Raw genomic sequence first — 25,479 nt, forward strand, 5'->3', positions numbered from 1 at the left:
CCTTGAACCTGCATCCATTTAAATGTGACAGCCTCAAAACGTAAAAGTGAGAGAACTGCAAGGAAACTGAAGTCAAAATCTAAAAGGGAATCTTAACATATATTACTAAAAACTGATGGCTCAGCTTTAAAAATAATCTTACAAACATGGGGGGCTTTTACAACTCAATTATAACTCTTGTACCAGTGAATTTAACAAAGAACACTGCACAGAGCCTTTAGAGAACTCAATTGTTTTTCAGAACTCAAGAAATAGTAAGAAAAAAATAAATCACCATTATGAGTCTTAACAAACACTGAAGAGTTAATATAAAACCTCATCTCTCTGTCCAGAGAGAAATAAAGTTACGTATCATAATGTAAAGATAGCAACTCTTCAAAGTTCGACACATCTACTGCACATTTGGATATTCAACTGCATACTTGTAAGTACTTCACAAGTTAAGGAGGGAATATAGTAATAGAAACTTAAGGGATAATGACAAAAATATGTAAAATGTTCCTCAACTGGCTTTAAAGGTAAATTGCACATATTAAAGGATAGGGGAAAAAGATTGATAATTCAAGGGTTATCTAAGTCATGAACTTAATAAATCAACCAAAGAATAAACACTCACGAAGGGAGAGATAAAAAGTATAATAGTAGACACTCATGAAACAGAAAAGAACAAAGATAGTCAATAACAGAAACAGACTGTTTCTTTTTTAAATTAAACTAATGAAAATTGATATTCCTAGTTAGAGATGGCATGATTATGTGCAGGAATTTTTAAAAGAACATAATACTGGATATAACACAGATTTAAAAGGTATATGTAATTAAAAACAGACCTATAGAGCACAATATAATACTCTGACTTTTGTCAGTACATTTGTAGAGCAATAAATTATTTTAAGTTTACGAATTTCCACAGTTTAAAAATAGAAAATATGAATGCATCTGTTAAAAAAAAATTCTTAAATGGATCAGCAAGCAACCCTTAGCACATATACACAAACCACAAATTAAAAAGGTACTAGAGATGTGGGCCTGGGGACTCTCTTTCTGTACCTCCTCTCTGAAGCTCTTCCACTACTTTATAGCATAGATTTCAGAGAAGAGGGAAAGAAACAAGTTTCTCATTTCACTCTATAAAATCATTATAATCATTATTCCAAAATAAGTACTATATGAGAAAATAGAATCATCAATCTCAACACAAAAATTTTTGGAAGTTGAATTAAAAAAAATCTAACATTTTTTAGTCAAGTTGATAGGTATATTGGTGGGTCATTTTCTTAGCATCTGTATTTTTGAAATATTTCACAATTTAAAATAAAAACCCTACATCATCACAGAGAGAATTTCGAAGATCTTTCTTTTTTCAGCAACTGAGGAAGAGACAAGAGCTAAAGAAATGCTGGGAAACCAAAAAGGGAGTTTGTTTAATTCTATTACATAGTCTAAATAGTCTCATATAAAAGTATTCAGGTAATTTATAGAGAGTGTCTCTGACTGGAGGGGAACATTGGGAAAATTTTTTTTTAAAGGTAAAGAATTCTGAAAAATATTCCATGTCAAGCAATGTGAGAAGTAGGACCCATACTGTTACTATGTAGTATGCTTCAAAATCTTTGAAGAACATCATAGAAAAAAAGGAAGCATCAGACAGTCACGTCTTTCATGACAAAGCCAATAGAAGATCTATTTCAAAGATGTCTACCTAAGCAAAAATATGTTTTAGAATGTTGGAACAAAGACAAAGCAGCTGAACCAAATGTGTTACCACAGAGGATGTTTAATTCCATTTTAATTATCCTTACACATGTACTCTTAATTGGCTTAAGAACAATCCAATTATATATGATTGTCTTATCTCATTAAAGCTGGTACTTCATATCTCCCTACAGTGCCCAGAGAAGGAAAAAGATGTAGCCATTTCAGTGTTGAATTCCCAGACATTCAGCCTAGAGGTCTGAAGTATCAGAGGCAGGGTGAGGGAAAGAGGAGAAGCCCCAGTGGCTGACCTGCAAGCTAAGTATCTAGGCTATACAAAACGGTTGGTCTCATGATAAAAATCATGGGGTCTGTACCCAATCAGGGTTAGGCTAATTCTCTGCTATTCTCGAAGGGGGTGGGGTGGGGTCTGAAACCCCCAATCTGGTCTCAGAACCACTAAGTATTCTCTGGAATATTTAGTCTTTGGAGCACTTATTGATCAAGTGTATTCTGTTGTTAATATTTCCAGAAGGGAATAAGCATAGAAATTATGCATCAAAAAGGAGGAGGAGGAGGAGGAAGAGGAGGAGGAGAAAAAAGGAGCACAATGTCAGGCAGACCAGGCAGACAAAAGGAAATGCCCAAACACAGGCCAGATTGAAAACCAAGAGGTTCTTTATTGTCTCAGGGAAAATGGAGAGAAATGTCTCTGAAACAGAGCTCAAACGCAGAGGGAGAGGAAAATGGGCTTTCAACATAAAGAATAAGGAAAAAAGAAGACAAAAATTGTATCATAAACAATAGGAATGGAGCACTGAATCCATTAAAACATAGTACGAGGGTTTTTTTTTTTAAAAAAAAAAAAAAAAAAAAAAAAAAAAACAACCTATGGCCATTAAGGTTAAACCAATAAAATACGAATGTTATCCACCTATTATGGGCCAGACTAAATGGCCAATGACCAAACACATTCCATTTTACTTTGAGACGCCATATCATGTAAGAAATGCTTCTCCCATGGGAAAGCCCCACCTCTGTGCCCATTAATAGTTACCTAGCATAACATACTTGACAACACAAAGTAGCAATTCTTATACAATTGTACTCTTTGGTTTCCATTTTTCTTGGGCAATGTACCTTGTCAGAGATTGATTGTCTAGACATGAGTAACCATTTTCTAACTTGCACTGAACAGAGTCATTTTGACCTCCACTTCCCTTCTGCTTGCTTGCTGCTCTGCCAACCTGGAAAGTCCTGTGGGAAATGCCAATGTACCCATTGCATTGTCTTGCTAACTGCCCAATTCAGCTTCTGTACAAGCTTTCTTGCAGCTACATCAACCCAGATGAATTTTTTACCTTTAAATATCCTAAAATGCTCAGGCTCAGGGCTGTTCCTCGCAGAGGCAGTGATAGGTCCTGTGGGGAGCAGACCAACTGGCTAAATAAAGACTCTTCAAAATGGACAAAACTGGGACTTGCTGTGTTTTCTGAGGGACCTGCCTTGATGTTTAAAAAATAATATAACAAAAACATGGAAGTAGTGAGACTGTAAAGACAATTATTTCCCTTTTATAATATATTGCCCAAAATTGAAATGAATAATTAGCAGAGAATCATTCCTATTTATTTTTCCTACTTTTATTATCTTTGGAGACATATGACTATATCCTGGGGCAAATATTTAACAATTTTGGTCTTTTTGTTTTACTTCTGTTTCTTAATTAGCCTAAAATTAATTAAATTTAGTACTTCTAATTAAAGTGGAATAAAATAATGGTGTAAAGTAAGATCTGGCTATGTGTGCACATTAAGAAATATTGATGCTTATAAAACACAGAGAATAATATTAGATGAGAGGGTATAGGAGTATTGTTCAAATTTCATTCATACTATTCTGTACTGATTTATTTAAAGAAGGTGTAACCATTTAAAAAAACAGAATAGTTAGTAACTCTTTACTACAAATATATGAATCCAAATATGTTCATGTAACTATATGAATGAATTTCAGTTGGGCTCAATGAGGACAGTATTAAATCCCCCCTCAGAGACATCCCTCAGCAGCTTGGGTTTGCTTAGCAAGCACTTTTTATCGGGTGTTATTCGGTGGGAAGAAATATAATTAAAAACTAATTTAGATTCATGACCCTGAAACCAAGGAACTTTTAGGGGAAAATGTTAGAAAAAGAAATACAAAACAAGAAAGAAAGGGATAAACAAAGCACAGAGGATATTTAGGCCAATGAATTCTTCTGTATGAAGGTGACTTTGCCATTATTAAAATAATTATTAAAACAATGGCAAAGTCACCTTCTGTTTGTGATAACCCAAAGAATATACACAACAAGGGTGAACCCTAAATAAACCATTGGGATGAAGATGTGTCAATGGAGGTTGACCAACTATAATAACACATACAACCATGAGGCACAGAATGTCAATAGAGGTGAAGATTGTATGTGTGTGTGGGGGGGAATAGGGGCTTGGGGGTCTCTGTAAACCAGCTCAATTTTATTGTGAACTTAAAAACTGCTCTAAACATAAAGCTAAATAATTGCAAACATATGAAGCAAGTGATAAGGCAGTGCATCACTAAGAAACTTTTTTTGAAATGTTCACAAATCCATGCTCTTAGTGATATAAAGACAGTGACATGATAAAGTATTAAGGTTTTATCAGAAAACTCCATAGGGGAGGCCTTAAAATAATAAGTTTTATCCTTTGCAAAGACAAGAACAGAGAACATTGAAAATACTGATTAGGCAAGAAAAAAATCTGTATTTTCAACATCATTTGCAGCCACACCTATCCTGCATCTCATCAGATGAGGTTTCTGCTCCGGTTATTTGGTAGACTAATGTTTAGTGGCCTGTGATAATAAAAGAACCCCTGTAGACATGGTTAGAATTTGGTTTTATGCATATTGGAACTGTGTTTTCTACCATGCTTGACTCAGAAAAAGGAGAGGGACAGACCAATTTTTTGTTTGATTATATCATCATCATCAGAGAAACACTATTTAGAATTATTTTTTTCAGCTGGACTCACTCATCCCACATTACCAAGTGTATTTATCAGAGCGCTCCTCAGGGAAATACTCAGTTTTCACACATAACCTTGGCAGAGAGTAAAGGAAGGAAATGCCTACATCAAGAGCAGTGGGTTCTCATGCTGAATGACTTAATTCTCATATGAACACCAAGATTACCATCAGAATTACAATGGCTGAGGAAAGTCATTGTAGTTGTTGCTGTTATTATTACTACTACTACTAGTACTATTTTTTTTAAATTGTGTAGCTGGTTATTATTACTACTACTAATAATAATAGTAATAGTAATTTTTTAAATTGTGTAGCTGGGAATCCTCTCCAGGGAAAGTGGGCATATGAAAGTGTGTGGGAAGGGCTATGGTGGGTCCCCTATTAAGTCCTCAGGAAAACACAGGGTTCCACTGTGTGCTTAACCACACAAGCTCACTCATTCAATTCCAAGAGCCAAGTAAACAGGTTGACTATCCTACAATTTGACAAATTAAGTGGTTTCCAGATATCAAGAGGAAGCACTTGGGGGAGGATTAGAAGTATTTTTGTTGTTATTGTTGTTTTGTTTCCTATTAGGGAAATCTCACAATAACAATGACAATTTAGACTTATACTCTGAAGTTCAATTTTGATTGGATGTTGTTTCAGAACTCTCAAATTATAACAGACTTGTGGCATTTGTTTTCATTTCAGAATGTTTTCCACAAGTTAGTACCTATCTAGAGCTACGCCTACCAAAAGGAGGCAAGCAAAGTTAAAACCACACTTCAGATACTATTTGAATTAGACATGGGATTTAAGTGGGAGAATCAGATGAGGAAGAGCCAGCTACTGCCATTTGACTGGCTATGGGCTGAGGGGTGGGATCTTTCCTGTGCACTGGTTCAACAGCTACACAGGGCCTCACAAAGAATGACCTTCCCCAAATACACAGAGGCATTTTTATCCAAGGAGACATAAGACTAGATGCATCTTTCATCCAGATTGAATGAAATTCAGTAAATCTGAATTATTCATTCATTCAAAACTTATTCAGAAAATATTAAACAGGAGGGATATAATGGGTACAGTAAGGACTGCAAAGATCCATAGGAAGGTCACTGTTTCCAAGGAGCTAACAACTTAATGGCAAAGAGAGAGCAGAATGTTCACAAAGATGCCTTATAGGGAACTAAACATCCTGATTCTAATAGACCATCAAGAATATCACAACTGTCTGGGAACAGTTATATTTAAGGTCCTTTCTCCCAGTTTTCTTTTTTTTCATTTTATACTGCAGGGCATAAATTGGTAGCTTAATAAGCACTTCTGACCGCAATGGCACAAAATAGGCCACTCTGTTCCACTGCTTGCCAGGTTAGGCTGTCAGCTGCAGTCCTTCCCAGTAATCACCTGCCGTTTGTTTTGGACAGGTTTCTACCCTAATTGACTTATCTCAGATCCCACCGTTTCGTGTCCCTGTTATCACAAAGGACACAGAAATCTATACCTCCAGCACCTGCACTGTCAACACCAGGTAAACTCCTCATGACATTACAGAGCTGGGTGCTTCTCGGTGGTTCCTACATGGGCAAAATACAGGCTGGATGATTTGACATTTGGATTCCATCCAAGATGAATGGCTGGGACTTTGGGGATAGATATGCCTTGGCTTGTATGTTAGCTGTGCCATTTATGAGCAACCTTCTTAACCCTTCTGGGCCTCAGTCTCTTTATCTATAAAATGGAAATCACTCTTCTATACAAAACTAAAGAAAGATTTAACTGAAATAACATATCAAAATGTCTAGACCACAGTATTAAATGTGACCAGTGAAAGTGATTTCCCTTCTCCCTTCCTGCACTGAAGTAGATTTGTTATTTCTCCTATTTGTACTCTAACACAAAGCAAGTTAAAAATGACCCTAGTTAATGATGATGAACATTTTTAAATGTATTTGTTGATTGATTGTACATCATCTTCAGAGAGGTGTCTCTTCAGGTCCTTGGCCCATTTATTGATTGATTTTTTTTTTTGATGTTTAGCTTTTTGAGTTCTTTATATACCCTAGAGATTAGTGCTCTATCTGGAGTGTGACGGGTAAAGATTTTCTCCCAAGATGTAGGCTCTCTATCACCTCACAGATTGTTTATTTTTCTGAGAAGAGATTTCATCTCACTCCAGTCAGAATGGCAGCAATTATGCATACAAACAATAATAAGTGTTGGTGAGGATGTGGAGAAAAAGGTATACTCATACACTGCTGGTGGGAGTGCAAATTGGTGCAGCCAATATGGAAAGCAGTATGGAGATTTCTTGGAAAATTGGGAATGGAACCACCATTTGAACCAGCTATCCCTCTCCTCGGTCTATACCCAAAGTACTTAAAAACAGCATACTACAGGGACACAACCACATCAATGTTTACAGCAGCACACAATAGCAAAACTGTGGAACTAACCTAGATGCCCTTCAATAGATGAATGGATTAAAAAAATGGGGCATATATACACAATAGAATATTACTCAGCAATAAAAGAGAATATAGAATCATGGCATTTTGCAGGTAAATGGATGGAGTTAGAGAAGATAATGTTAAATGAAGTTAGCCAATCCAAAAAAAACAAATGCCAAATATTTTCTTTGCTATAAGGAGGCTGATTCTTAATGGGATAGGGAGCGGGAGCATGGGAGGAATAGATGAACTCTAGGTAGGGCAGAGGGGGGTTGGAGGGGAATGGCGGGGGCATGGAGTTATTAATGATGGTGGAATGTGATGATCATTGTCATCCAAAGTACAGGTATGAAGATATAAATTGGTGTGAATATACTGTGTATACAACCAGAGATATGAAAAACTACTCTATTTGTGTAAGAAGAATTGTAATACATTCCACTGTCATACATAAATTTAAAAAATTAATAATTAATTAATTTTAAAAATGACCCTGGTAGCCCCCTTATTACTCTTTTAAGTTGCTCAGAAGTCAGCCAAAATACTCTGCCAGCACAAATCTGAACCGATAAAATGTTTAGTGGTTGTAGGATTGTCTAGGAGCAGGCTTGACTCTAATGTAAACAGAGTTAAGAGAAAGAATTCTGATCTTCTATCTGCTTGAATATGGATTTCAAGATGTCTCCAAGTAGAATGGAAGCTATCCTGACTAAAGCCTGGAGCCCCGGAGGATCCTGATGACACAGAGTGGCAAACTGTCCTTTTGACTTCAGCCCTGAAGTTAGCTAAGTAAATTGGGGGGAGGGGGAGGCTGTGCCTTGAATTTTCTCACTTCGTCGCATGGCATTGACTTTACTGAAATTGACAGCAGGCATTTCTAAATAAAGGTCACTGATCTTTTAATCACTTTGTGTGTGGCAACATGGTTTTGTTTGGGGCATTTATGTACTTTTCAGTACATTCTCTGTCATTCTCCCGCTGTTGTTTTCCATTTCAGGTGCTGTTTACAACACCCAGAAGACAAGAAAAAAATCAAGTCTGAGTACATGTGCATGTGGTTATACATAAGTACATATCTGGGGTTAGATAATAACTGTGTAATTATTTAGCCTTAGAAATAATGTAAAGTAGGTAATTATGCTGTATTTAAAGAACTTAAATAAAAATAAATTCTACTTTCCTGGATATATAAATTATATTAAAAGGCTTTTTATTCAAAGCATGTTCCCAGAATTTAAGAAGATGCCTGGCATATAGGAGGCAACAGAAAAGAAAGAAAAAAAAAACTTTACCAAAAATAAATAAATCTGTTAAAAATCTCACTTGAATGATACAAAAAGATAAACTCTGCAAATAAGAAAGTTCCTAAGTTGTGAAAAAGGTAAGAGGCAGAACCAGTAATTAAGTCCAGGTCAGTACATTCATAGTTTCTACTAACCATTTTACAAAAATATCATAATGATCCAGGTTACTATCATTAATCCTATTCACAAGTGAAATAACCAAAAGACTTGAATGAAGCCATCAGGTCCAGGTCATTGAACAAGACGTGGTGATTAAGAATTATAATATACAGACCAGGATGCATTTATTTTTGTCTTTTTAATTCTAATGCTTCTGGAAGCTGCAGTGGGGTCCCTGGTGAAGGGTTATTAGAAAGGAACTATTTGGGAGAAAAACGTGGTGCCCCCTAGCCAGACCCAGGGACTGTGCCATGTTTCTCAGCCATGCTCACCATTCAGACACACGCTACTAAATATTTCAAGCAGCACAGACAGAAATCAAAGCAGAACAGCTTTCCTGCAGCAGACCCCAAAGACAATGCATTATCCAATTCAAGAAGCCTTTGTAAGAGTGGCATTTTCACCCATAAAGCAAATAATACAAGGAAACCCAGTTACATGGACAAAATATTACTCATTAGATAAAGTTACAACTAGAAAGATAATTATTTGAATGCATATTTTAAGTTGGTTATTTTTACCTCTGCCTAATCTAATAATGCCATTCACAAATTCAGTTATAAGCTGAGGACCATTCCATTATAACTATAATATTTCTTTCTTTTTACTTTTTCTTTTCTTTTTTTTTTTTTTTTGGTTTACATAGATGGAAGGATATTTTAATTTCCTTGTTTGGCCACTTAAAAAAGTTTTTGGAATGCTCCATAACTTATGTGAAAAGACATACATCTCTAAAATATAACATGTTAATCTATCGATCACTCACCTAAACCAGACTTTTTTAATCGTTTTAAGTGTTGATTCGTTTGTTTTCCAGTGGGAGATTTTTGCCCATGTTTCATTTCTTTATCTGAACTGTCTGCTTCACCATTTTTAGATTCGGATCCTAAAAAAAGGAAATAGTTATTATGCCATTATCTTCCTCTTGCTGTCCTTGAAAAGAAAAATCTAAAATTGTTTTAGGAACCATAGATACAATCTTTCTTTCTAAGAGTTAATATAGTACCTTTGGCCACAATCTGATTCCCTTACTGGATAAAGAGAGAAAAGCCCAATAAATCAATCAAACAGGACCAAAAGCAAGAACAGATGGCTTAATAGCAGAATCAAAAACTCAGTTACTGATCTGATAGCTTTTAAAATAGTCTAATCTTTTGTAAAAATCCATGAATAATCTTGAACAGTACGATGCCAGTGAAAGATGAGACAAAACAGAGACGGAATGATGAGGGAAGAGGGGATTCCTGAAGAAAAAGAGAGATCAGACCTTTATGAATAACTTTATGTTGAAGCAGGGACAGAAAATGCAAACATTAATAGAATAATAAATACAATGGTATACAGCTGAGAAAATGACAAGAGGTAAATTGGAAGGAAAGGTCAGGGCCGCACCGAGGTAAGAAGAATGTTACTAGAACACAAAACTAATAAAGGATTCCAGATTTTGCAGGAGAGGATTGAAAAACAAAATCACACTCATGGCAGAACTGCTTTTGCTAGTGTTTCAAATCAGCATGTGCTTCACCATTAAAGTTCAGCAGTCAAAAGCCAAAGCAGCAACAAAATCCACCTAGATTCACCAGTTATTTCCTCACATCTACTGACAATAGCAAATGAAGTCATTTCATGATGACTTCATTTCTTATATATTTTTTTTTAAACTGGGTAGGACTCTATATTTTTTGAATCACTGCAGAGTCAAAGATGTGAAAAAAAATTAAACCAAACCTCAAGTGTTAGTATTATTCAGTTAAAAAAAAAACAACAAAACATGACATCTCTCTCAGTGAGAAAGTCTCTTCTGAGAAGAAACTGGCCAAGCATACAATATTTTAGCTCTTTACCTGAAGGCGGATCCGACTGCTCATCAGACACCTTTAATGGTGTCAAAACAACACGAGGAACAGTCTTGTTTACCATCATTGAGACTCCATTTCTTCTTTTCTGCTGCTGCCTCAAAGCCTATAAAACATGATAATAAAATATAACATAAAAATGTAGCCAAAATGATTCTTCATAATTGAATTAAATGATCCACTTGCCCATCATTAGCTCAAACCTCTTATGAGACTTACATTCCACAGAGCCCCTAATTTGTCAGGATTCTTAATAGACACCTTCATATAATTTTCCCTCAAAAGCATAAAATTGGGCTGTGGCAAAGGGTATAAACCTGAGACCATTTCAGTATAATTCTGACAATAAAGCAGTACTTAACGGTGTGTTCTACCTTAGCAGTGTGGCTTGAGAGCCCATGGAATTTGAAACTATGACTCCCACGTAAAATAAATGTAAAATAAATATTTCAAAACCAGGATAAAAATATATGTGTCTGCACTCCTCTTGCAGGTGCGTCGTCTCCAGTGCACGGCTCAATCAGTTAACACCGAGTGTCATCAGTATGTACAGCATGTAAGAACTACAGTATTGATGCATTCACTCAGCCGTGGGGAGCGCTGCACAAAATCACTGAACATGGCAGGAATCATTTATTTCTGTGAAGGGAATCAGTCCTAATCTTGGAAACCTTGCAGCATTTGGCTTCTGTCTGCTTGACTTTGGGCATTAACCTTCAGAACACGAACAGGACGGGGTTCTGGCAAATCCAGGGGAAAAAAAAAGATATGAGAATAAATCTGTCCAAATGGGAGTGCTTTGTGTTTCCTAAATGATCGACCATGGTCATGATAACGTAATAAAAGACATTTAAAAGTTTTGAAATACAGCTTTATCTAACTGATCGCTTTATGCAGAAAATTACCTGTAATAAAAAAAAAGGGGAGGGTGTCTTAAGCACATGAAGCGGAAGAAACATTAAATTCACAGTTAACAGGAATGCTAAGACTCCTCGAAAGGTTAAAAGGCTGGCCACAGACGGTATGAAGCCTTTTTATTCCTGATTTCTGTGCAATTTCTACCAATTTTACAACATCTCAGTTACTTGATTAATGATCTCTGACTAACAGTTGTCAGAATTTCCTGAAATACTGCATCGACTGTATATTCCCTTGCTGTCAAAAACCATGTCAGGTTATTTGCTCAGGGTATTAGCTAAATGTTCAACTTGTTGACCATAAGATTTAGCAATCAAGTAATTACAGAAGTGAAAACTTAAATGCCACATAAATGAGAGAAGGCATATTCAGACAAGAGTTAAAGCCAGATGAGAAAGAAAGGCTGGGACAATCTATCATAAATGACGCAGATACTGATGATTACACAAGACATGTTCCCTTTGATTCTTATGCTTACAGAGCTTTTAAAAAGTATCAGGCGCTGTGGGGGGACAAGAGGTATAAAGATTAATAAGATGCTATCCTTCTCACCTTTAGCCTGCTGTCAATAATATGGCAAATGAGAGCATATGTGCTATAAAATATTTAAGACATTTACTCTTTCTTCCAAGGAGTATACATAATTGCACATAAATTGTGCACATACTTGCATACATCTCTCTAGTCCTGTATAAGAACTCAAAGCACTTTATAAACATTAACCTAACAATCCAATAATGTAACCAAATGAGGTAACACAGTGATTTAAATTATAATTAAGTCCACCTTTCTTCACAATGTAAGATTTCACAAAAGTACAAACAGGAGTAAATTTTTAGAAGTCATGCATTACAGATTATTCAACTATTTCTCTTGGCAAAATATTATGCACTAAAAAATATTCAGTGTGCATGTGTGTATGTGTGTATATATACATGTGAAGTCACAGAATTTATTTTAGATAAATTTTGAAAAAACGAGAGAAACAAACTAAAGGTCTAGAATCTACAATCAAATATCAAAGATGGGCTGGGCATAGTGGTGCAGGCCTATAATCCCAGCAGCTAGGGAGGCTGAGACAGAAGGATCTCAAGTTCAAAGCCAGCCTCAGCAAAAAGTGAGGTGCTAAGTAACTCAGTGAGACCCTATCTCTAAAAAAAATACAAAATAGGGCGGGGGACATGGCTCAGCAGTCCAGTGTCCCTGATTTCAATTCCCAGTAACCCTCCCCCAAGAAAAAAAATCAAAGATGATATGCCTTTTTGAAGGACTTGTGGTAAATAATAAATGAAATAATGAAAATTTGGACTCAATTTCTAGAGCTGAAAGGATTCTAATATAAAAAACTTAGCAGAAATAAATCATGATAGAAAAAAATTTAAAAAGAATAAAAAAAGGAAAAATTTTATTTTATTTTTTTTATTTTTTTATTTTTTAATTTTTTATTGTGGGTTGTTCAAAACATTACAAATTTCTTGACATATCATATTCCACACTTTGATTCAAGTGGGTTATGAACTCCCACCTTCACCCCATACACAGATTGCAGAATCACATCAGTTACACATCCATTGATTTACAAATTGCCATACTAGTGTCTGTTGTGCTCCACTGCCTTTCCCATAAAAGGAAAAATTTTAAATTTTAAGGTCTGACAGGATAAAAGAAATTGCTAACCATTGCCCATCTGCATGATTTGTTTTCTGAATATGTACTTCATACTTACAAAATTCAAGCAATATTTCTCAACACAATATTTTTTTTTTAATTCTGACATGCAACACCAATTGCTTATATGGACAAAAACCAAATGACCATCATGTAACAAAAATTAGTATTCTAAATATATTAAAAGTATTCATGCATATTTTTGTTTTATCTCTGACAAATAAACACTAAATTTATTATTCCTAAATGATATTTGTAGGGGCTTAAATAAGCGGAAGCTCGGAAGTGTCTCTTATTCTGACACTAGTGACAACAGTGAAGCACAGGGAGTTCAGCAAACTCAGGCAGGTCAGAGCTCAGTCATCAGAATAGGAAAGGGGCATCTTCATTTTGCATTCTAGACTCACAGTCATGTTAGAGTGAATCTGTGGTCGTTTTTAGGAGTCTAGCTCACTTTCCTGGAAGCAAGATTCACTTGACATGCCAACATTCACTTGGGCATGGTGGTGCAGGCCTATAATGCCAGCAGCTAGGGAGGCTGAGACAGGAGGATCTCGAGTTCAAAGCTGGCCTCAGCAAAATGTGAGGTGCTAAGTAACTCAGTGAGACCCTATCTCTAAACAAAATACAAAATAGGGCTGGGGATGTGGCTCAGAGGTTCCTTCCAAGCATATCAGAATATTGACTGAGGGAGAAAACCAAGGTCACCTCCATTGAGATATGCCTGGGACCTCCTGGGTGACCCTTCTCAAGAACACTCAGGTACTTCTGTCTACGAGGCTATGAGGCTCCTGGTCTCTTGGAGTGGAGTGTGCATCCTCCAAGTAAAGAGGGCTGGCTGTGTAGAGGCTTCTTGGTTGTTTGTTTGTTTTGTTTTGTTTTGTTTTTTTCATGTAACTACGCTTTCAACTTCATGAACATCAACTACTCAAACATGCTGCATATCTCTTTTTCAAAATCATCTTAAAAAACATGGAATCCCTTTGGGGCCAGGGTGACCTGCAGGTGAGAACGGAAGAGGCTGCAGTGGGCAAGAACACCCCACCCCCCCATCAGAATGAGCTGTTGCTGTCTAGATTTTTAGATGAGCTTTCCGGTTTTGAAACCATGTTATCAGACAAACACAGATAACTATGGGCCAAATTCAGTCTAAGGGCAGCCACTTTTGATTTTTTACTAAATACCACTCCCCACCATCAAAATAAACAAGTCTGCACAATGTAAGTATTAAAATAAACTACCAAGTATAGATACTGGCTAATATAGGTCTTCTAAGGTGCTGATATGCAGAGAAACTGGGGACTCAGCAGAACTTTTTTTTCATTTGTTGGTGGACCTTTATTTTATTTATTTATATGTGGTGCTGAGAATTGAACTCAGTGCCTCACACATACTAGGCAAGCGTACTACCATTGAGCTACAACACCAACCCCTGCAGAGCTCTCTTAATGGCTGTGTGGTACAATGGTTACAAGGTTACAGAGGCAAAGAAAGACTTAACTAACTAGCTTTATAATACTGGGTAACTGAGTTGGACAAATGTCCCTAAAAACCCTTGACAAAAGTGTGGGCAAGATGCTTCAAACAAGAAAGCTACAGAATAGTATTTTAGCACAATTTATAGCACAAAGTAAATACTCAATATATGCTGTTTTGACATTTCTATAATTTATCCATGCTACAAAAATAAAATGATTTTTTGAGGATTTCTTCTGCTGAACTACCATGTAAGCACTGCTGATTCATAGTACTGAACATAACAAAATTTTATTTTAATTATTTTATATTTTCATGAAGGACTGACAAGGAAATGCATAATAAGCAAAATAATTTCACACACGCGCGCGCGCGCGCACACACACACACCAGTACTAAGAATATTATGCCAGAAAAAGTAAAGATAGCAGAGTGGGGTGTGGGAATAGGTGAACTAACCTGGATTAGGAGGTCAGAAGAGGCCATTCTGGTGGTGACAAAGATAATGAGACCCAAGCAACAAGAAGAACCCAGTCATATGAACATTGTGATATCTATCATCAGTAAATGAAGCAATGACCAGACCCCTAGCAGGACAGGTCTTTGGTGGTTCAGGGAATGAAATGAAAACCAGAGTGGCTGTGAACGAGGACTAGGAAATTTACAGAGACAGTGAAGAACTACTCTCAGGATGGCTGCCCAGATGTCCCAGAACAGTGGACATAGGTTCCTTGCAAAGACAGCCCTGTGAATCTGGTCCTTTCCCCACAGCTTGACATCACCATATTTGCCCTTCCACCCAAAGATGGAGATAAGGCACAGAAAACAGGAAGCCTGGGCTATCCTCCAACCAACACCTGCTATTTGCCTTTATTCATTTACTTGTTTTATATGCAAAGGCTATATTGTATGAAATGCATGGCATCTCACACATCAGACAAGTGTCTTGGTAATTCTCGATCATTTTGAGCTGTCCCTTCTATATCAGGCATACGTATACCCTTTACATTAACTCTTCTCTCTGGCTGATACACTCTTCCCTCAGAAACCTGGGCGGCTCATTTCCTCACATACTTGAAGGCTCTGCTCAGAACACATTCCCACTGTATCTCCATCTCCACCACCGACTGTGCTTTATTTTTTCCCAAGGACGTATCACCTTCTAGTACACTGTAAAATATCATTTTCCCCATCCTGGAAGGTAGACCCTACAAAAGACAGGGATTTCTTTGCTTTTTTTCACTGACATGCACCAAATATACAGAAGAATGCCTGCGATGTATTAGGTGCTCAGTAAACATTTACTGAATTGAAATGAAAATTCTCAAAAATAAGTTTATCAAAATAGAAAAGCCCTCATTTATCTCTCAAAAATCCATAAGTGCTTTATCTACAAGACTGAAATCAGCATGGAATAATCAACAATTAACTTTTTTCTTCTAATATTCTGTTCAAAATACTCTGACCAATTCTATGGCCCATTCCTGAAGAATATTTTATGTAAAATGTATAGTTTCTTGCATCATCTTTGAGTATTTCTACAGTCTCATTTTCAAGTCTGAAAAGACAGAGTCAAATAAAAAGCTTCCCTCTCCACTCCCTAGACTATGCCTATACCTCAGATCAGAAACTTTATTAGGAAAGAGATTCCTGATTTTTCTCACCCCCCATTTCCTCCTCTTTTCTTTCTAGGTTCCCCACGCACCAGCACTGAGAATGAGGAGTAAAAATAAAGGCAAATTTGTTTTAACTAGTTCCATCATACTTATGGCATCTGAACCTTCTGGGAGGCAAGTGGCCTCCTGTGAGATTCTTAGGGCTGCACTAGTGGGGACTTTAGAGGTCTTCACAGGGAGCAATTGAAACTACATTCCACCTGGACATCAACCATGCACCTTATGATCCACCTCCAGGACTCCCCTAAACATAAGACCTAGACACCTGGGCTCTTCTATCTAGAGAGGCAGGCTTCCTGGGCAAGGTCTTAACAAATCCACCACGGCTGTCTAACTGTTCAGCACCCACTCAGGCCATAAGCACACTCAGTATCCTTGCTCCACTGCATACAATATATCTTGATTCCTTCTGCTCAGTCATTATGGTAAGCCCTCTGCCTGCAGAATTCTCCAAGTCTCATAATGCTTCAAAATATAAGAATACAAGATATGGAATATTCCCTCCCCCTCCCTAACACCTCCTCCCACCGTGTGTGTGTGTGTGTGTGTGTGTGCGCGCGTGCATGCATGCACACGCACGCACACACACACCCGTAATCAGTCTCGAGCTATTTTTCATATAGCTGTTGGGGGATGATCAATAGACCATCTGGCCTCTCTAAGTTTTCTGGGGCTGTGTCTAGCACCTCTCTTCAAAATAAGGAATATTTGTATCACATTTTCAGCTTTGAGTTTCTACAAAAATTCCAAGAAAGATAATTCTATTACATATTATGTTATAAATGTATGTTACATGCAATTTAATTTAAAATTATCTAAATAGGAGTGTTCCATGGTCTGAAAAGTATAAGTCCATAGAAGAGATCAAGAAAATAGGACTAGAAGGGCTACTTTAGATAGCTGGGGAGATGTGCCCTGTATAAGGGTACCTTAAAAGAAGGTTTTGTTGCTTTCTGTTGTGCCATCTTTGGGAGCTGGGGTCTTTTCTATTCCACACCAAGCCTGATCAGGTAGGCCTGATCGTTAGTCTATAACATGGATTTGACATCAATATTATATAGTCAGTCTTACTATTTCAGCCAACATTCATTTCACGGGTATATTATCAATAAGGTTCCTCCAACAGCCTTAGTTATAATTTGCTATGCTAATGGTTATCTTATTGATCAATTTTATATCCTATCATTTTAAACCCAGAAAGCAGCAATATTATGCCAAATACATAAGCAGACAGCAAGTATAAATGCAGTCTACCATTCAAGCTGGTCACATTATAATGTTCTACTGCTCAAACTAGGTAAAGTGAAATTTCTGTATCCATGACGTTATCAAGAGGACTATAATTAGACTTACCAAGCTTGATACTTCCAGGTATTATTCAATGAGAAAGAGGTTTCCAGGCTTAAGCTTGAAAATAAACGTACATTAAACTTTACAATTACTGGAAACAAGCATAAGAAGCTAAATCAGTCTAGAAAAATAAAGATTATATCACACATCAATTCAATTCTGGCTTTAAGTGAAAGGAAAGAAATCAAAAGATGCTGACCAAACTGCTTCTCTTGAGAAACACACCACAATGTTTTCTTGTTTAAAAAAAAAAAAGGTGGAGGGGAGAGACCCTTAAACAAATATTTCATTTTTACACAGAAATCTTATGAGATAATTTGGAAAAAAAGAAAGAGAGGAAAAAAAGAAAAGAAACAGTTCTAGTGTTTACTCTAATGGAAAAATAAAATGGGGAATCAGAAATTTTTGTGTTAACTGTGAATTTTAAATTAATGCTTGCTTTATTTTAGTGGAGAAACATCATCAACAAAGTGACTTAAGAATGCACTGAATGCAATTAGCCCTCACCGACAATCTGAAAACATCACACGCTGTGAATGCTAACACTTAAATAGTCAGAGATACATACACAGAACACAGCTGGCTGAGTCAGGTATGACAACACACACTCTTGCGACTATGCTAAGTGCTGACATACGTGTTCGATAACCACTATGGCTCGCCAAAACCTTGGGCATTCATAGTCCTGGTCAAACATATGAACCTAAAGAAACAAAGCACCAAGAATCTACCTGCCTTGCATTATCAAGAAGGAATTTTGTGAATAAATTCTCCCACTCTAAATACACAGTGAAGAAAGTGCAAAGAAGCACCAGAGACAACGTGGAAAGGTGGCATCCACCTGTACCCCACCACTGCGGCAGAGCAAACCCTCCTTCTTTCATCTTCTTTGTTTGCTTAAAAACTTCCAAAACTTAATCTTTCTTAATTATCTGTCTTTAAAATCCAAAATCTAACCGTTTTATGCTTTTTTAGGATCATGACATCTAAAATACCAAAGCGGAAAGAAGACAGGGAACAAGGTAATAATCAACCTGCTACTCTCCAGTCTTCTGTATATGTGTATGCAGAAAGAAACCCACTGGAATAACAATGTATTATATTCATGGAATTATGCTCAACATGTGGTATTAAGTAATGTTCTGATGATCAGAAAGTAAAATGGAACCAATAATTTGGGAGCAATGAGAATATTCCATGTGAAGAGTCAGGGCATTAGAATTAGCATGCTGCCCAACCTGTACCTACAATGCAATCAACAATGTAGGGATGTCAAAGAACCCACTTGCTAACATGCTTTAGGTGAGAGGAAGATTAAGGACTATGGGGCTAGGAAATTATTACTAGCTTATTTTGCAAGGAGGTTTAAGTTGTTATTTTTTTGCTATACTTATGATGCTAAAAGTTCCTGGGTTCTTAAGAGATTTTTGTTCTTGTTCTCACCTACTTTTTTCTAAAAATCTACATCAGCAAAGCTATAGATGGATAACTAAAGACCTACTGAATCAGGATATATTTCTAATAAAATATTAGTGACTTATATATTTGAACGTAGACTATTAATATACGCTGGTCCTAAACGTGAGCAGTCTGTTTAGAGATGGTATTCTAAAGGACTATATTATATTGCTGTCTTGATGCTATACAAATAGTCAAGTATATACATTTCTTTGAATTGTGCCAAAAACGTGATCTGCCCTACTTAAATTCTATGTGCTGAAAGGGAGTACTGGTGAAGAGGGTAGAATATGAAACTATAATTCTGGATGCAAATATCATTTCCAATATTCAACTGCTGGGTGATCTGGGACAAATTATCTAACTTCTCTTGGCCTTAGTTTCTTTATTGGAAAAACAGGGATAAGAGTACACACTTCGAAAGAATTCATATAAGGATTAAGTGTACATGCAAAAATAAAGGCATAATGAAATCATCAGCTAATGTAATTATCATTAAGGTCATTCAACTAATGAAGTTTGTGTGATAATGACTTGTGCTTATATACATACACACAAAATATATATTCCTAAGCACAAAGCATGCATATTGACATATATGTATATATTTGTATAACACATTTTACAAAATATTATAGATGGTCACAGTCATTCGACTATCTGAAAGAAAAGAAAGCTGCAATCTTGCTGTGGCTGTTACAAGTTAAAATGACATATGTTCAGTCAATTTTTGAAATGCTGTCTTAAAAAATCCAGCAATTACAGGGAATCTGGGCAAAATTCTGCAAGGACAGCTTTTCTTCTAAATGTATTTCCAATATGAATTTGATTATTAATCAAACATTAGCATATCTGCTACATATTGAGGCATATTCTCTTGCTAATTTGCTACTTGGTTATAAAATAGAAGTTTTAAGAAATGAATAAATAACTTTTCTAGGGCATCAAGAAGCTTACAGGACAAGCAAGCAAGTGGCCCTTCTCATAAACATGCTCTGTAACAAAACAAAACACTGCTAACCTAAAGTTGTATAACACTTTAGGACTTATAAAAAATGTTCAAATAATATAAAACTGAAACAAAAGAAAATAAAAAATAATGATACATAACAGTACAGACTTGAATCTTTATTTTCCCATCCACATACTAGAAGATTTCACGGTGTGTACATTTTCCAAATCACTGCACTTCACAAGTGTGAGTTTCATTTATGTTCCCATTCCATTCCCGTTCCTGTTTCTTATATGTCATGATACAAGTATCCAGTTTTGTATCTTTGCTCCATCCTGCTTGCTATTTTATTACCTACATCTTATTTGCCACCTGAATAAGCTTTTGCTCACATTTCCCTATCTACTTCATCCTTTATTCCACCAATTAATTTCAACAGTAATTATAGTTTTGTTCTCTGGTCTCTAAAATGTTCCCAAAAAAGCCATGAGGGGCTGGGGTTGTGGCTCAGCAGTAAAGCACTTGCCTAGCATGTGTGAGACCCTGGGTTCAATTCTCAGCACCACATAAATAAATAAAATAAAGGCATTGTGTCCAACTACAGCTTATTTGAAAAACACAAAAACCAAAAAAAGCCATAATATTAATGGAAAGCTGTCCCAAAGATCTGTGCAGGATGAAATACTATTATTACCTAAAAGATAATATTAAGAATGGGAATGTTGCAATTTCAATAGTTAATTCAGAATGAAAGGTAATATACTTCTCTCCAAAAATCTTTTATTTTTTTTAAATATTTATTTTTCAGTTTTCGGTGGACATAACATCTTTTATTTTATTTTATTTATTTATTTTTTTTAATTTTTTTATTGTTGGTTGTTCAAAACATTACATAGTTCTTGATATATCATATTTCACACTTTGATTCAAGTGAGGAAGTGAGGACATTCCAAGTCTAAGAGGTTGGGTGTGAGCATTAAGAAGTTTTAGAGGTTGGTGAGGCTTGTTTCTTTAATTAGCTTTATTTTAGAATACATGGTTTCTCTTTCTTTACTCATATTACCAGAATGATACCTTTATTTATGTCCTGGTTAGAGTGAACAGATTACGGGATACTGGGACAGAATTCTGATCAAAAGGAAGTTGTAAGAGGAAAGCAATTGAACAAGGGCACAGAAGGAACTTGGGTTCAGTTACATAGACCTTCCACTCACTGCTAGGATGATTAATATAATCCTCATGTGATGGTCCCATCTAACCACAACATCTCTTCTTTTTCTTCAAACAATTCAGCACTTGCTGGAGTGACAGCAGTAGCTAAGGCTTCCTGAGTGATCAGTATGGCCCAGACATGTCCATGTGCTTCCAATGCATCACCCCAGTTAACTCTCAGATCAACCCCGTATACTATCATGTCCACATTTTCTAGAGAATGCCTTTGAGAATCAGAGAGGAAAAGCAGCTTATCTAGATTCACAGAGCGGGTAACAATGATCCAACTGAGGTGTATCAGTGCTCAGAACCAACCTTAAAACTGTTACCTCTCACCACCACCTCAACACAAAGCATATGTGACATTAGCATGAGACCATATAACTTCATACAGCATCCAACACCACATATTGATAGATATTCTAGATGTAGGTAGATATTTGTAACTCAAAAATGAAAAAGAAAATTATCATTTATTTTTATATAACTATCAGATAAGCACAATGAGATCATAGAGATATTATTTTCAAATTATGCAATATATTTATGAACCCAACTGGTTTATATGAACCCAACTGGTTTACACACACCAACAAAAATCTTAACACAAGTTTTTTTTGTGTGTTTCCAAGAACATTCCTCCTCTATGTCAGATTTGAGTCCTCAGCCAAGCCTCCCCTAACTTTTTAGTGTGGACTAAAATGATTATATTAAATATTATGCAAGAAGTTGAACTCAGAATGTTTGTTGCTTTCTGATGGTTTGGTTCTTATTTATTTTACCTGATCAGCAGAACACATTACCTTAGGTAGGCAGAACGGAAGGAAGAGGACAGATGGCAGCTCTCTTACCTGCTTGAGTGCCTTTTTGGTGTGCTGCTGAAAGGAAGACACTAGCTTGCCCTGCACTGCTGTGTTCGTGAGGCTTGAATCTCGAGTGGAAGATGCTTCATCGGGTACCTGCTTCGCACAAACTAGAAACAGAGAGAGATAATGATATTACTAATTTGAATTCCTTTTTTTACCTCCACTGTAATTAACTCACTTGGAGCTTTTTCTCCAATTGAAAATGGATACTTAAAATAAAGCAAAATAGCACAGTAAAAAAGAAAAGTTATCTAGATTCAAAGAGAAGGGATCATTTAACAAATGTGTGGCCACAGTTCAATTTAACCTCTTTGGGCCTCCATGTTGCCTTACCCACTAATGGATGATAATTTTTATGTCACAGAGCTATTGTATGGACATAACAAACAGAACAATACCTGCCTCTGAAGTTGTAGTTTGGAGTCAGTAGACACTATCTGAATCGGAATATGGCAACTGAACAATGCACAAACTGAAGAAAACTATCTACCTGAGCAAAAATGTTTTAAATCCACCCAGCTTCATAGATATAATGTTTCCTCTATTTAACGACCCTCCTTCTGCAGAATCTATGACCTGGTGCAGAATCTATGACCTGCTGCGACTTATTTCTCTTCTCCTATGGGACAAGACATGTAGAATGGAGAGGGAAAAATGAAATCTGAGATACTTGTTTTCAAATCAAGACCAATTATTTTTAAGAAATGGTGCTCTCTACCTCTACCGATTGCAATGTAATCTGCCCATTTTTACCAGAGTCAGATTTTTCTTTGGCCTGTTGTACAGCAGACCAGTACATTCTCCCAAAAGACCACTTTTTAGGAGAACTGATGTCTAGACATGGGTGACCAAGGAGCTCATCTGGAAGCTAGAACTCTTCCTTCAGTCCTGCCCCAACAGACAGACAAGGTTTAACACCTGCCATGATCTTGGCAGGAGCACTGACACAGGTCTTTTTCTGTGTATACTGGAAGAAAGGGAGGCATTTGGAGAATCGAAGTAAGGAAGTACTATGATTAGTAGTAGCAGAATGAAGGCATATGTCAAAGGCAGGAGGCAAGAGGAAGTTAGATAGAAGAAAATAACTTGAGAACATATTGTAAATGCACAAAACATGACTTTTTAAGGGCACAGGGTAAACAGTATGTCAAGAAAACTTTCCAAGTAATGGTAACATGGGGGATTCTGAACAGAGTTTTAAAGGTATGTAGAGAAGTAAAAACTATTATACTTATCAATCCCCAGCACCAATAATAATAATAATTGTAGTAAAAAATTGAAGCTATGCACATACATAGTGCTGAGAAGAGTCAAGTTTCTTTCTACAGACTCTAGCAAATCTTGCCTATGAATGTACATGTGGCTCATGAGAAGAGAATTTGGGGAAATCAAGCATTAATCAAGCTTTGTTTTAATACAGAAAACAATCAGGAAGCCAGCCATATGAATGAGTTTAGGAAAATGGTTGTTAATTATTAATCTAGGCACTTTACATATGTGATCTCATTTAATTCATACAGCTTGCTCGCAAGACAAATCGGTATTATGTTCATGTGGAAGAGAGAAAGCCAGAGCTCAGAAAGGCCAATAAGTCACCCATGGTCACACAGGCAATGACACAGCAGTGCTGGATCCAAGGCAAGCCTGTCTAGTTCTGGAGCCCAGGATTATTCCATGTAAACTATTTGGCCTCGAAAGCCAAGATCAGATGCAGGAAATTCCACGTCTAAAGAAATATAACTGAACTGCATGATGTTACAAATGCTAAAACAGAAAGTTTCAGAAAGGGAACAAGTCATTTAGCCCCTGGCATGAAAAAATTAAGAATTGTGGGTTTAAATATAATTGTATGGTTTAAAAACATCTGCACATATAGTGACAGAAGTCCTTAAATTAAAGATCTAGTGATTTTTTTTCTACTTGATACATTATGACATTCTTCATTAAGATGGTGTAAATGTTCTATTTTAGAACATTTTTTAACATTGTTTGCATAAACCATGTATGGTTTCTAACACCTCTCCTTGAAATTATTACTCATTTGTAATACTTTGCTGAAGCTTACTTACCAAAAAATATTAGAAATAATCATCAATTTATACTCTAAAGATAAATCTACTGTGTGTGTGTGTGTGTGTGTGTGTGTGTGTGTACTGGTTTATACAGATGGTCTTTTCAATGTGTTGAAGTCTCTATGAAGTGTGACAAATCAGGGAAGTGATAGAAAAGTGGCAGACAGGATACATAATCCCAAGTAGACAGACTGAAATGGATATAATGTAAAAGTAAAGGGTGTGTTAGTAAATATATTTTATTACTTTCACATTCTTAGAAGCACTTGCATCTAGAAAACTGAACACTTACTGATTAGAAAGGAGAACCAAATGCAATCCGTGGGTATTAAGGAATTTATGGAAAATATGAGAATGTTCCTGCATCCTAGACCTCTAAATTCAAATTTACTACCAATTTACTTGGGAAATGCTTTTATTCATATCTTTCAAAGGTAAACTACAGTACAGCAGGATCAAATAACAACAAACTCTGTCTATACAATTAAAGCCTTTGTATCCCTCCTATTTTCTGACTGCTAACTAAGTGGTGCACAATCGACTCTCCTGAGGATAACACTAGCTCACCATTTTGCTCTATTTTTCTCTGATCTAGGAAACCATCCAATATTGGGAAACCACATGATTTAAATTTATGATGACACTGTGTTCACAGTGATTCATATACATTTATATACACTGTTTCCAAAAGAAAGATTCTGCTCAATTTGGAGCCCAGAACTTTATAGGGAAGCCAGGACAATGGAGTTAATGTCCAGCCTTAATGAATACTATGAACCTAGTTCTCAAAATGATTCATCTTTCTCTACCCAACTCTATTTGCTTTATCTTACATTCCATTCCAGACTCAATGAAGCACTATGAATATTCCTGTATTAAGTAGCCATTTTTCTCCCTGATTGCTCTTTCTGGGACTTGGTCCTCACACATTTCTCTGGGTCAGACCATTTTTTCCCTAATTATTTTCTTCTGATAGAATGATTATAGAATCTTAAAGAAAAGTACAATGTCTCAGAAAGTACAATATATACATGATTCTTTCCTTTGGGCTAAAATTTAAATTTTTAAGGAAAAAAAAATCAAAAAAGAAAATTACTGGTGGGGTACCCATATAATTCATCCACAAGCTCCAAAAAGGAGGTGTGTATGTGTTCTTTTAAGTAATGACAAATACAGACCCTTATGATGAATATATGAATCACTGGGTAACTGAACTGTACAGGGTAATGCAGTTTCATTCTTTGACAAAACACAGGGTTTTCAGCTTTTTAAAAAAACTTATTTTTGAAGATTTCTTAATAATAGATGGGACAAATAACTAAGGGCCTATTCCA

General features: G+C 36.3%; 1 protein-coding gene across 1 annotated transcript in view; it reads right to left on the reverse strand.

Annotated features, from left to right (window-relative positions):
• The window catches only part of Asxl3 (ASXL transcriptional regulator 3), a 137,703-nt gene that overhangs the window by 63,189 nt on the left and 49,035 nt on the right, over nucleotides 1-25,479 (reverse strand). Inside the window, exons 4-6 of the mRNA XM_027935757.2 lie at nucleotides 22,059-22,180; nucleotides 10,486-10,603; nucleotides 9,408-9,527 (exon numbers count right to left, since the gene is read on the reverse strand). Of these exons, the coding sequence (XP_027791558.2) occupies nucleotides 9,408-9,527; nucleotides 10,486-10,603; nucleotides 22,059-22,180 (360 nt within the window). The remainder of the gene's footprint in view (nucleotides 1-9,407; nucleotides 9,528-10,485; nucleotides 10,604-22,058; nucleotides 22,181-25,479) is intronic.

This window comes from Marmota flaviventris, chromosome 16 (genome assembly GCF_047511675.1).
Source record: "Marmota flaviventris isolate mMarFla1 chromosome 16, mMarFla1.hap1, whole genome shotgun sequence".
NCBI lineage: Eukaryota > Metazoa > Chordata > Mammalia > Rodentia > Sciuridae > Marmota > Marmota flaviventris.